Source organism: Tamandua tetradactyla, chromosome 3, assembly GCF_023851605.1.
Source record: "Tamandua tetradactyla isolate mTamTet1 chromosome 3, mTamTet1.pri, whole genome shotgun sequence".
Classification (NCBI taxonomy): Eukaryota; Metazoa; Chordata; class Mammalia; order Pilosa; family Myrmecophagidae; genus Tamandua; species Tamandua tetradactyla.
This window is the reverse complement of record NC_135329.1, coordinates 173113631-173127739: the sequence shown is the minus strand read 5'-3', so window position 1 is coordinate 173127739 and position 14109 is coordinate 173113631. Positions and strand designations below refer to the sequence as shown.

General features: G+C 40.2%; 1 protein-coding gene across 12 annotated transcripts in view; it reads left to right on the top strand.

Moving 5' to 3' along the window:
• LOC143676488 (uncharacterized) overlaps positions 1–14109 on the top strand; it is a 339453-nt gene that overhangs the window by 319735 nt on the left and 5609 nt on the right. For 6 of the 12 annotated variants that reach the window (XM_077152000.1, XM_077151999.1, XM_077151998.1 and 3 more), the window contains 2 exons: positions 10768–10967; positions 11973–12053. In XM_077152000.1, the coding sequence (XP_077008115.1) occupies positions 10768–10967; positions 11973–12053 (281 nt within the window). Of the gene's footprint in view, positions 1–10767; positions 10968–11972; positions 12380–14109 lie in introns of those variants that run through there. The other 6 variants (XM_077151989.1, XM_077151991.1, XM_077151988.1 and 3 more) reach the window with 1 other exon arrangement.

Sequence of the window (14109 nt, the reverse complement as noted above, 5' to 3'; positions counted from 1 at the left end):
AAATGTTCATTGTCTAAGTGGTGAACAAAAATAGGAACTTTTAAATTATGAATTGGGTTAAACATCTGTTGGCAAAACTGTTTGCTTAGCCTTATTTTAACATTTCACTTCCCTCACTGCCCCCTCTGTCTCTCTCACACATCTGGGAATGTGGCAAGAGTACCACAAGGCAATTATAAAGCCAGAGTCCAGTTAAGGACCGGGAATTTTCCATTTTTAGCCTCTGCTGCAACGTAAGGACGTTCCAAATGTGGTCTGTGTAGACTCCACAGGAAGAAAAGTCTTGATTTTAAATACAAATAAAGCCAAACTTCAAGCAAAACCAAAGAGAGACTTTGAAAAAGCCAAATGACACAAAGCAAATGAAACTACAGAGTTCAGTTAAAAAAAAAAAGTTTAATTGAAGGTGTTGAAACATTTCATTTGGAGAAGAGTATGTCATCTATTAAGGAGAAATACCTTAGAAACAAAGTTAGAAGATAAAATATTCTAGTGGAAACTGGTTCAAACAGGCAGGACATAAAGTTTTTCAAGGTTGGGGCCCTGACCTAAAATGACACTGGATTCTTAGCCTTGCTCTCCAAGTCTCGGTGTTGCCTCAGAGTATACTGCCCTACTTCTTTAAGCCTCAGTTTCTTCATATGCAAAATGGGGATATGATGATGGTAATGAGGATGGATCTCTACTTCATAATGTTGCTGGGCATGCATATGCTTAACACACTGCTTGGCAGATGACAAGTGTGAAATAAATATTACTAATAGCTTCTGGTCCTAATGCAATTGCTGAAGGACTGAAATTTGCTGATGATATATGGTGGCATCAAAGATCCCAATAGTGAAATTACTATGATAATGATTTTTAAGGTGAGAGGGAAGGTAACGTGACTTGCCAAATGGCAATCTTAACAGTGTAAAACTGACCATGCTACTCATCTACCTAAAAATGTTCAAAAGGTCCCCAGTGCTGTTGAAGGTATCCCAAAACATTCTACAGAGTCTTCTGTGGTTGCACTCACTGCTCCAGTCTCCCTTGGGACCACTCCTCTGCATGCCCCAGCCACATCCAGGATTGGCAGCTTCCCCTGGCATGCAGCTGTCTCCTTTGCACCTATTCCATGGGAGATGGTTAATTTTAAGTGTTAATTTGGTTAGGTTATGGTGTCTGTCTGGTTTCTTTGGTCAAACCTGGCTCTTTGTTACTATGGAGGCATTTTGTAGATGGCATTCACATTTGCAATTAGTTGACCTTAAAAGTAAAGGAGGTTTCTCTTCCTCAGTAATGTTGCAGGTCTTAACAGCAAAAATTGAGGATTCCAGAGATTAGAATTTCTGCCTCAAGACTTCAATACCAACTTTTACTGGGATTTCCAGAACACTCTACTTCCAGCTCTAGGACAGGCTAATTCCAATTGGTCTTTTAAGACCCAGCCCAGCAACATTTACCTCTTTGGAGAAGAATTTCCTCTCCTTACTTCCATCCCACTCCAGCAGCTCGGGGCACACAGGTGTGTAATTCTTTGTACCAGTGAAAATCAAGTGCAATCCTCTGTTTACACGTTTGTATCCCTTGTATTCTCCCATTAGATTGAAAGTTTTCAAGTTCAAGAATGATATCTTGTTTAGGGCTTATAGTATAAACTCAATAAATATTGTCTGAGAGCATGAACTGTTCCTATGAAGCTCCTCTAGACTTGCTTTTTGTATATTAAACCGCATGTTTGTAGGTCCAGGATTTTTGTTCCTTTGGACTAATACTGTTCTGTTCCTCAATGTATGACTCCTAGGGCTTTAAAACAGAGACTGAGAAAAAGCCTATGAAAGTTATGCATACCATGATATTTGGCAGAAGTGAAATTCAGTTTACTTAATCCTGAATTTTAGAACTCCAAAACAAGGACTTCATGCATTATATTTGAAGAGTAACTTCATAAAGTACATCACTGGCATTTGATAAATGTTAAATCATGGCAACAATGAGGCTAATCAGAGGCTGGATTTAGATATAAGCCTGTGCTAAATGGAAAAATTAACTCCCTCTGTCTACACTGGCATCTGTTTGTGTGTCTTCCTTGCTCTTGTCTCCAGGATTACAACATGTGATTAAGGGAAAACCCTTCCCATCAGGATTACACGGTTTGTTCACTGCCCTCTCAGTTCCGTCCCAAACATCTGTAATCACTAATGCAGCAAATTTGGCTGCCATTTCATCACTCTATCAAGTTCTTAGTTTCCAAATAACATTTATAAATTTACTTTTTGCACAACCTTGGGATGTTATTCACATCTTTAGAATAGGTGTAATCAATATATATATTCCCGTATTTCTCAGGCTCTTAAAAGAAGAATAAAATACCTTTAAATACAAATTGGTGGGTATCTAGACCATAGGTGCAAAGGAAGCAATTCTAAGAAAAGATAATCTGAGATATTCTTTATTCTGATGAGAAGGCGACAGAAAACTTAGCAGGAATGGGTTTATTGCCACTGACCTGCTTCTTATACGCCTCTCTGTCTGCCGTACAATGCCCCTCTTCATGGAGTGAGTTTCATGTGAGGAAGCAATGGGTTCAGTTCATAGTAATATAAAACTATGTCCAACTGTATTCTACAATGGGTAAAATAACCATAAATATGAAGCAAGTCAAAGCATTCAATGATCACCTCCTTTCCTTTGAAGTTAAATGATATTTTGATTGTCCAATTGAAAATACAGTAGCTTATCTGTTCAAAATAAATTTGTAACCCATCAGAAAGCCATTCATTGCCTGGGAAACCTCATTTCCCCCCAATTATGCTACTCAACGTGTTTAATCATTAACCTGAAAAGAAGAAATTCAGTTAAAGAAAACAGGAATCATAAGTTTGCCTTGCTATTGCTAAATTATATCTTGATTAGGGTGATGGAGGGAATTGAATAGCAAAGAAAAAAAATGACTTTCTTTTCCACTGAAAATAGAAGCTTAAGAACTTCTCTGCCAACCAATGTTGTCAAATAGCAAATATTTCTTTTAAAGTAATGGAAAAGGATTACTCCCAGCATGAATAATGAGGTAGATTAAAATACAGAATTTAGAATAAGGTTTTAGCTCTGAATTTTGCTATAACCCTTCCATTTCCTAAGTTTCTTTCAATGCAAGGTAATACATTGTTTGAGGTCCAGATAAGTGAATCAGACATATTTATTAATTTTGCCTTTAGACTTCATGATTTCAAACAGACAAAAATAAATGTCTGCTATATTCAAAATAGGTATTTTAAAATGCATTTCAAACACTCATTATTATTGCTGTTGATTCATTAAACACTCAGATCTCAAGCCCACCTTGTTTAGCCAGATGATATGCCTATGAACATTAAAGGAAACAATCATAAATTGCATGGTAAAGTAATTATAAGCCTCTTAAATTTAGATTCTGATATATGTGTGTCAAGTTTAATTACATTCTGTATAAATACACACTTGACTGACTAGGAGGGTGTGGATATAACTCTGGTGTACTTTGTCCACAACAAGTCTAGATACTAGAGGACATCTCAAAAAGGACAGGGTCCTTTTTTCACTTTGAGGCCCTGAAGAGGGGCACACACACATAGGCTTGAGCTCACACACAGGCTTGAGTGTACACACAGACATGAGCACATGCAGGCATGAGCACACACAGGCATGAGTGTACATGCAGGCATGAGTGCACACACAGACATGAACACACAGGCTTGAACACACATAGGCATGAGCGTACACACAAGCATGAGCACACACACAGGCATGAGCACACAAACAGGCATGAGCACACACTCAGGCTTGAGCACACACAGGCATGGGCTCACACACAGGCTTGAGCACATACAGGCATGGGTGCACACACAGGCTTGAGTGCACACACAGGCATGAGCACACACAGACTTGAGCATACACAGGCTTGAGCACACACAGGCATGGGTGCACACACAGGCATGAGTGCACACACAGGCTTGAGCACTCACAGGCATGAGCACACACAGGCATGAGCACACACAGGCATGGGCACACACACAGGCATGAGTGCACACACAGGCTTGAGCACACACAGGCATGGGTGCACACACAGGCTTGAGTGCACACACAGACTTGAACACACATAGGCGTGAGTGTACATACAAGCATGAGCACACACACAGGCATGAGCACACAAACAGGCATGAGCACACACTCAGGCTTGAGCACACACAGGCATGGGCTCACACACAGGCTTGAGCACACACAGGCATGGGCTCACACACAGGCTTGAGCACATACAGGCATGGGTGCACACAGAGGCTTGAGCGCGCACACAGGCATGAGCACACACAGGCTTGAGCACACACAGGCATGGGTGCACACACAGGCATGAGTGCACACACAGGCCTGAGCACTCACAGGCATGAGCACACACAGGCATGAGCACACAAACAGGCATGAGCACACACTCAGGCTTGAGCACACACAGGCTTGAGCACACACAGGCATGGGTGCACACACAGGCATGAGTGCACACACAGGCATGAGCACACACAGGCTTGAGCACACACAGACATGGGTGCACACACAGGCTTGAGTGCACACACAGGCTTGAACACACATAGGCATGAGTGCACACATACACAAAGATTTTTTTTTTAATTTTTCAAACGCCTTCATTGAGCACCTTTTATAAGTCATGGGGCCAGCGCTGGGCAGTGGGAATGTGGAACTGAGTAAGACACGCCCCTTCACTTGTCTTCAGTCTAGGTGGAGAGACGTCTATCTAGGAGTATGAGAAGGACATTGATGAAAACAAACGCACTTGAGAACAAAATTTCAAGGCTAACACCTATGTACTCTTTTAATTACTTCATTTCTACAAATGCAACTTCCTTTGACCTTTCTTGTCTAAATAGTGGGACAGATACTATATTCTGCTTGTCCCTGTAGGCAGCTCGTGAGAGCTCTCTAAGAGGTTATGTATCAGTGTCTTTGGGTCCCCTTTTGAAGCCAGGTTTTAAAAAAAAATACTAGACCATAGATAGATACTACAAACGTTTGAAGGTAAAGGAATACTCTTTTTCATATTTCCTTATCCCATTGCTCCTGTCTTCTTTCCCTCTGAATGGTTGCTTATTATAAATATTTTTTATATATCTATATATGGAGAAGGCAGAAAGCATTTTATAAAGCATAATTATAAGATACAATAAAAGCCACAAGAAGAGGAAACTTAAAAGAAAGAACAAAGCTAAAACTAAGTTTTCATATTTCACATACAGTATGATGGAATGGTAACAGAAACAGGTGAAAATGTGGGGGAGTTGGCTTTCAAAGTACCTGGACTTTCTGGGAAGTGGAAAACCTGATTGTGCAAAGATCTTTTACTCAATTGTTAAGATAAAGGGGCAAGCTTTCTGTGCGATTAATGTGGGGAAACGACAACATACATTTTACAATAGTTTTAGTTTATTGCAATGATTTCTTGTGATTTAGAGCGCTGCTTTTTAGTTACCTTTAAAAAATCTTAATTCAAATAACCCAATTTTGAAAGAGGCAACCCGGTGTACGTTTACAAATGCTTCCTTTCACAATCTACTCCTTTCGAAATGTATTTGGAGGGAACTGTGAGTGAAGTATGTATGGAAAAGGAGTGGATATAAATGTGTTTTTATAGGCAATTTCCCTTTAATTAAAAATGTGTTTTGGATTTATATTTATTTACACTTGGAATTATCGAAATGTTCCTTTGGAAGGATATTTTCCCTTTGAGGCATCTTAATTCATCCTCCCGGAAGCCACATTTTGCCATAAGTAGAAAAACGCCATACCAAGAGGCTTGAATTTTGTTCCAGACTCTAACCCTACAATTTTGTGTGGGTTTTAAACTTGGCCAAACACATGATCCCATGTCTAATCACAATCTATAATAGTATAGTGTGTGACAGTGGGGACGGAAGGACTCTCCCAAAATATACCAATAAATCCTCCCGGACAGTTTGTCTGTGTTTATTGTTCCTTCTGCCAGCTGATCCCTGGGAAGCTTTTCTCCCTAACAAGACCTTCTTTGTCCCAAAGATATTCAATAAACACCGATACTAGAGCCTGTGAACAAGGTACCCGGTACTTTGAAATTACAGGTCTAATTAAAGAGATGGGTGTCCTGCTCCCTGCCCACCATGTGCTTTAAATGTACAACTCAACATGTTTTGCTTTGATTCTTGGGACCTGGAACCTACCCCATCTATGATGATGTTCTCCCAAAGCTGCCTGTAGACCCACTGGGTTCCTTCATGGAGATGGCTTTACTTGTAAATGTTCCTCTCTCAAAGGCAAGGTATAAAACAGATAACACAGGATTTACTCCTGTGTTAGCTCCCTCACCTCTATACAAGAGAAAAGAAGTTTTATCTGAGTCATCCCAATTGAGCCGAACATGTTCTCCTTTACGGAGCTTCGAGGGAGGCCTGGTTAGTCTTGACAAAGAACCTTTCAACTTGACTAGTTCTGCTTCCTGTCCACATGGCACACCCCGGTCATCTAGATGGCAGTGTGTTCCACTCTCGACTCTAGGCTGAGGGGCTCCCCTTGATTGTAACATAACCTCCAACCTCTAAGCCACCAAGGGTCCCAGCCCAGGACCTTACTGCTTCTAATGACATATGAGGAGAGTGCAAAAGGATCAAAACAGTAAAAGTAATAAGAGCATCTTTCAAAGTATTAGTTAGCACTCGCCCCGTAGGCTTAACTATTAGTTAAGGGAAACATTATAATTGTGGTGAAATTATAGATTACCATTTTTCTCTGACTTCCTACAGTTAACCTCTACCCATTATGCTCCTATATTTGGAACAGTCCACTGAGCTACTTGGAGGAAGGCCATTATTAGCTCAGTACTTACAACTGGAGTTATAGGAGGGAAGGAAAAAAAGAGAGAAAGTTAACTTGTATGATTATGCTTATTTCATAAAGTGTCAAGTTATTTATAGAAAAGCGAGACACTAAAGTGTGCTTCCTTTTAAATCTGGTCTTTACTGCACCCTGTAATTTATGGTAATATAATAAGTGATTTGAAAATAAAGATTTGAGACATTTCAGCATTAGTGTTTTTAAGACAAAACAAACATTCAAAATAAAACCTAAACCACCAGAGTGAACTCTATCATTAAATGCCTACTTTTTGCTAAATTTGTAGTTATGGCAGCTCAAAATCTCAAACTCCTCAATTGTGACCTCTTGCAAAGTAAAAATAATTGTATTATTTTCTGTGGCACAAGGGCATTATGGCCCATTATTTTTTCCTCCCGAAAGTCCAAGTGGATTTGCATCAGCTGCTATTAAATGAGATTAATGAACTTAGAGGAATTTCAATAACAGTATGAGATTTCACTGAGATGAACAAAATGCCTGTAAAATTTCAGGCTCCTGATTCTGAATTATTTCAGCTTTGTCTCATCAAGGCTCATTGAATCTTATTCCATTGTACATTTATAAATCACTGAGAACTTTGTAGGTTGCAAGAAATAAATTCAGTTAAAACCTCCTTTCCTGCACTTGGTAAGCAATCTACCGACATACTACTGTGCCATAAGTAGTGTCAGAAATAGTATAAATAATAAATGCCAGAGAGTTCAATTGAAAGCATCACTATTGTGAAACAGCACTTACCTTAGTTCATTATTTTTTCTGTTATTTAAGAGGAGAACACCATGCTTCTCAAGATCCATAGTAGGGGGTACAATAAAGAGGAAGAGAAATCCTATCGTTCAGAATATAAAAGCAGAATTCACCCCACTCCTCCCACACTAGGACCTGGATGGGCTGCTCTGAAATGTTGCAACATTCTCTGTCCCTTTCACCTTTGCACTCTTAAGATGCTTACTTTTCTCATCAGCTTTCTAGATTATCAATACCCTCCTAGGACCTCCTTCTAGAATCAAAGAACCCTTATTATAGGAACAAAAAAAAGACTGCCTCTTAGTCCTTTGTAACTCTAGGGCTAAAGTTGGTTGCTCTTGCCTGTATTCAGTGAAAAAGTAAAATCTTAAACTTAAAAATTCATTTAAAATTTTAGTGTTTCTTTTAAATTGAAATCAATTTTAGCATCATCTTAGAATTCTATATTTATGATCAAATTTTACCACTAAAATCTCTTCTAGGCCAAAGACTCTGCTTCCTTCTCTTGCAATCATCTAAATGCCAAGATGGGTACTTTTCATTCTTCCTCCACAGTAAGATCACATAAGGAGCATTCCAAAATACAGATATTTGGACCCGGTGCCCTGATTTTCCAACCTGATTATTTTGGGTGGGGAAATTTCACCACTGATATTTTGTTAAAAGCTCCCCACTGATTCTAAGAATCCCTGGCCTCAAATATCACCTTTCACAAGTAGGCATGGAAGAAATATCAAAGAATTCATTAGAATTAGAAGTGATTGGTATAGATTAGTGGTTCCCAATTTTGAGCCTGCATGAGAATCACCTGGAGGTCTTAATAAAACACAGATTTCTTGGCTTCACCCTTGGAGTACCTGACTTGACTCATTAGGCCTGAGAATGTGCATTTCTAATAAAGCCCTAGGTTTTGCTCTTGCTGTGTGTCTGGGGACCACACACTGTGAACGCTGGTATAGATGACCATCAAGGGACCACAATATCTTATTTCCATGTGCTGAAATATGCAAAATTTCTGTGATGTGGGATTTTTTCCCTTAGTTAGTATCCTTAGGAATTAAGTATATATATTTTGTGTTCATCATTCTATCATTTCAATAAACTAGAACTGTTCCTATGGAGAGGTGGATTGGGGCATTTTATTGATTGCTCTAGAAAGAAACCTTCAACTATTCCACCAGCTTGAAGAATTTGCTTAACTATTTCATGTAGTTCCCTCTCCTGCATTTTATAAAAAATATCTAATGAACCTTTGTGCATTCCCTAGCATTTAAAAGGAGGCAACTAAAAGGGGATATTAAAATTTGCAATACCATTTAATAAGATGGGCACAGTTTGGGTATTAGATATCCCAAAGAGTAGACTGAATTGAACAAATTTTAAAGAAACTACATTCAAGGTCAAGGGTTTGCCTCCATCATCTCGTACTTGCCTGGTGAACATGGGACTGTCCCTAGGCACCTCCTGCCTCAGCAAAACAGCACGTGTGAGCCCCACAGAAGGAGGAAATCCTTCGTTCTTAACAACCTTTGAATTACCTTAACTCACCTTTATGAACTGCCCTGTGAAAGCTGCCTGTCACTAACTCATCACAAATACTAGAATTAGCTGTGTGGAGAGACATGGTCTAAATCCTCCACTCACAGATAATGGTTCTGGCTATAAAATAGATTATCAGAAGAAACCCAAGAGCATCTGGATTATCCCTCTGCACAGGCCTAATTTATAAGATTAATAACCTTTCAATTTACTCTTCACAACACACACAGCTCAAGCATGGAATTGAGTATCTCTCGGTGAGCGCCTAGGAAGGGAAATGCAGTTCCTGAATTATTAAGAAAAGCACCTTCCTTGGCCCAAATGTCTGAAATGTCTGCTGCTTTTGCAAGGTGGTAGATAACCCACAGGTGCTCCTTGGAAACATCTACAAACGGTACCTACAAACCCAGTTTGTCACTGACTTCAGGGATCTAAGAAAGGACAAATCAGAGCAGAAGCTCAGAGAAGGAATCACCAGCAAATCTGGTGTCACACAAGGGCTCTGCGAAACTGTTCTGTGAAACCAGTAAAGCGGAGGTTTGAGGGAATCATAGACAATATACCCCAAGTCACCTCCGCACCCCTCACCTCACAAGCAAATAAACCACATTCTAAACACGGGACTTAAACACTAAAGACCCCGAGAGGGGTTCCTAAAGCCTGCTTCCTCGGTGTGATTCCTCCTGGGAACCTATCAGAAGTGGGACATCTTGGACCTTGCCCCAGGCCCTCTAAATCAGAAGCTGCACTTTAAACAAGATTCCTGGGTAATCCTTATGCACATCAAAGTTGGAGAAGCATGTTCTAAAGCATTTGTTCTCACAATGTGGGCTACAGACCACCTTACCAGCACCACCTGGGTGTTTCTTAATGCCTGGTTTGCTCACCATCTGGGCCCCATTTTGTGCTCCTTAATCAGAATTTCTGAGGGTGATGCCCAAAGAATTGCATTTTACATAAGTACTGTAGGTCCTTGCGGCTCGTAGTCAAAGGACCATGGGGTCAGCGCCACCTGGGAGCTTATTAGAAATGCAGCCTCTCAGGCCCCACCTGTGACCTGCTGAATCAGTACCTGCAGTTTAACAAGGCCCCCAGGTGATTCCAATGCATGGTAGAGTTTGAAAATCATTGCTGGGGTGATTCCTGTACATTCTAAGCTTAATTAAAAAAAAAATAAAAAAACAAAACAAAACTTCTAAAATATATAAGCTTGTGCTCAGCACAGAAAAAGAAAAGAGTTTTGAGATGTTTAGTCTCCTATAGCTTCAGACAGAAAAAGAAATTAACTCAACAGCTAGGCCCAATCCTAATAATTGCAGGGCCTGGGACAAACCTACAAACTGAGGCCAGTATACTATATGTTTACATATTTTAAAATTTTACATCAAGCCAAACAACTATAAAATAAAACATTCTCTACATTTTGAAAAACTTATCTTGCTGTGTTCTGAAAGGCCAGGCTTTAGAATTCTCTGGCTGCTTGACTTTTTATGCCAGAACATACTAGAGCAGTTTGAGCCCAGCCAAGTCCAGCCCCTGGCCTGTGACCAGCTCCTTTTGTCTTCACAGCCCCAGCTCTGTCCCACCCCCAGAGCCCCCAGTGCATTTACTTGGATGCTCCAGCCTGCACGATGGCAAGCCCTGGGCCTACTTAGAGGTATGGACTCTGACACCCTGGTCTTCAGACTGGAGCACAGACCTGGACAAGAAGCCTGTGCATGCCCTGGGATTCGGAACAGAGCCTTTTGGGAAGGCAATTCTGGTTTCAGGTACTCCAAGCATCAATTAGAAGAAAGGACATGCCTGGGTGATAGGTCCCCTTGCAGGGCAGACTCCTCACCCGGTGGGGAAGGGCCAGGGCAGGGCCCTTTGGTCGGGGTCCAGGCAGAGGACCTCTTCCTCTGGTCTAGGGTGGTACTAGATGCTGATGTCTTTCTAAATGTAGCATTCCAGGAACCCATGTAGGATCTGGTTAAGAGCATGGAATCTGAAATAGTGCTTATCTAGATTCGTATCCTGGATCCACCACTTACATTCTTCATGACTTTGAGCATGTTATTACCCCAGTTTTGTCATTGGTAAATAAGAGTAATGATGAGAATATGTTATAGATTATTGTGAGAATTAAATACAAATGATAATTTAAAGCAATCAGCAAAACACCTAAAAACATGGCTCTACATAAATGCCAGGCTTATCATTACAGATCACTGATATTTAGGCATAACTTATGTGGACAGAGCATTCTGACACATATATACATGCCCATTTGTGACAAGCCGTGTTTTAAATAAAGGAGGCACCCATAGACGTTGTTCATTAGCAATGCAACATCAGGAGATTTTAAGGTAGAAGAAGAAGATCATCCTTCCCCCCTCCCCCAAGGATAGCACTTCTCATAGCTAATGTGGAGACAAGCTAGTGGTTGGCAAAGCAAATTAGGAAGTGAGAGAGAATCAGAGAATGAGTTCATTGGTGGGACAGAAAATAGAGGACAGGAGCCTAACTAGGGAGAAAAGACTAGAAAAGAACCTAAAAGGTTTGAGAAGAGACCTTGGAAAAAGTATTGTCTTAGATTCCAAGGGAGGAGACAATTTCAAGAGAGAGGTAAGACTGGAGGGCTGAAGAGAGGTTGAGTACAATGTGGAAGGAAAAACTAACACAAACTTTGCAAAAAGGGAGCACTGGTGATTTCATTATGAATTGTCATGGTTGAGTTGGGATTACTGATGAAAGACAAAACAGGAGCTGAAGGTCATACATTTCTCTTTCAGGAAGTTTAATTCTAAGAGAAGAGGGAAAGACAGACAACTGGTGGCCTCGTCACCGAAGGGCAGCGTCAAGAAGACAGCCGGGTGTGTTGCATTTTGTTTTTAGGTGTGGGACAGCAGAACCTCAAACATACACATTTGTTGAAAGCCTACTACTTGTGTCCAATCTGATGCTACAACCAGGACATATTTGGAAAATGAGGAGAAAGATTCAGAAACGAAGGATAAGAAAAAGTAGGCATAAATGACAAAAGTAGTATCTCAGAACAAGCAAAGGGATTCTGACCCCCATGATGGTAAAATTACGGGGAATTTCACAAGATTTCCCTAATAGATTGCATTTTCTCTGTAAAGAATAAAGAAAGTCATCTGCCAAGGGTGAGGAAGGTGGGAATGGGGTAAGAGACAGGAGATCTTTTGCAGAATCTTAGGCACAAAAAGTGAAATAAGCCCAGCAGGTAAATAACCACTTTGGACTTAGTTAACTGAATATGGTTGGACGGCTAGACTTTTTTTTTTTTTTTAATGACATTGATTGTGCAGATAATTGCCTCGCATTTCCACTGTCTGGGTAGATACTACTTATGGATTTTAGATGTTTCCCTAGAGCTATGAACTGTCACCATAGTTCATGCCTTACCATAGAAACTAAACAAGGCCTTTGGAAAGGGAGAAGAAATGTTTTGCATCAAACTTCCTGACGTGCCATGCTGCTAATGTGTTTTGAATTCCACACTCCAAAACATCTGGCAAGGCTCCCATGATTCAGATATCCATTGAGAGCTTGAAGCTCCAAATTTAGTTAAATAAATTGTTAAGAATGTGTTTTTATTATATAAACTTGAGCTCCAAATAAGTCCAAATAGTCTTGGAAATTTCAGAGATGAATCCCATAAATAGTTCTACATTTTGACTGTCAGGGTCTCACTGGCTAAACGACTATTTAACAGTTGATTTTAGGACAAAAAACACACCACTGAAGTACTGCTTTGTCTTTCACCATTGTGAGCGTTGTGTGCTTACTGGACATTCCAGTAATCGATAATTGATAGTATGGCTAATTTCTACCCTACAAGGAAATATGTATTTACTCAAAATATTTTGCTGTGTTTTGAGTAAATTTTAAACCTTGAAATTGCTGGCACCGTGCCTAGAGTGATTGTATCCCAGTGAAACATTTTCTATAACAATAATTAAAATGGAATTCTGAAAGTGTTAAGGACATTTTACATTTAAACGATAATTAACTGCAAGGAAGCTAATTTTAAATTTACTCTAAATACCTTAATTTATACATTATTTTTAATTCATTTTTCCCAGTACCTAGAGTGGTGTCTCTTAAAGTTTATTGTGCATAAAAATCCCCTGAAAACCTTGATAAAATAATTCCAATTCGGAGGGTCTGGGGTGGGACCTGAGAGCATGCATTTCCAACAAGCTCCCCATGATGCTGAGCTGCTCTGAAGACAAACTGTGGCACAGATTTCAGGTCTTTAACAACGTGAATCTACAGATAATTTAGGGAATGTGCTCTAGGCCTTTCCTCCAGCCAATGAACTAATAAAGCAAAGACACTTCTATAGTTTTGTTCTGATCAGGAAATTTTGTTGATTTGGGGCTCTTTTTCTGGAGAGGGTAACTTCAGGAAAACATTACGGAGCTTCGAACTCTCATGCTTTACTATGTATTTACTACGTTCCTAGAGAAAACTCTCCCAGCATCTCTATATGCTGGTAATCAAGCAATTCCTTCATTGGAGGGGCTACTCAGAGAGAAATGAACCCAACACAATGTCTGAGATAATAAAAATTATTTTTGTCCACGACAGAAGTGTAAAGGTGGTGTATGACTTCCTAGGAATATTCCTTAGAACTATTTCTCATCAATTAATCAAAATAATATTTATGGCCCAGACTGCAAGTCCCTGTAAGATGGGGCCCCTACAAACTCTCCAACCTCCGCTCCTCCTTTGTGGACCAGGGGAGAGACAGCATTCTTCTTTCAGTTTCTCCAAAGGCCACCCAGGGCATTTGCACTTGCTCTTTCCTTTGCCTTGCACTTTTGGCATTCTCGCTTCCCCAGCCCCATCACCCAAATAACTCCCGTGGACACACTATACATCTCAGCTCAAACATCAGTT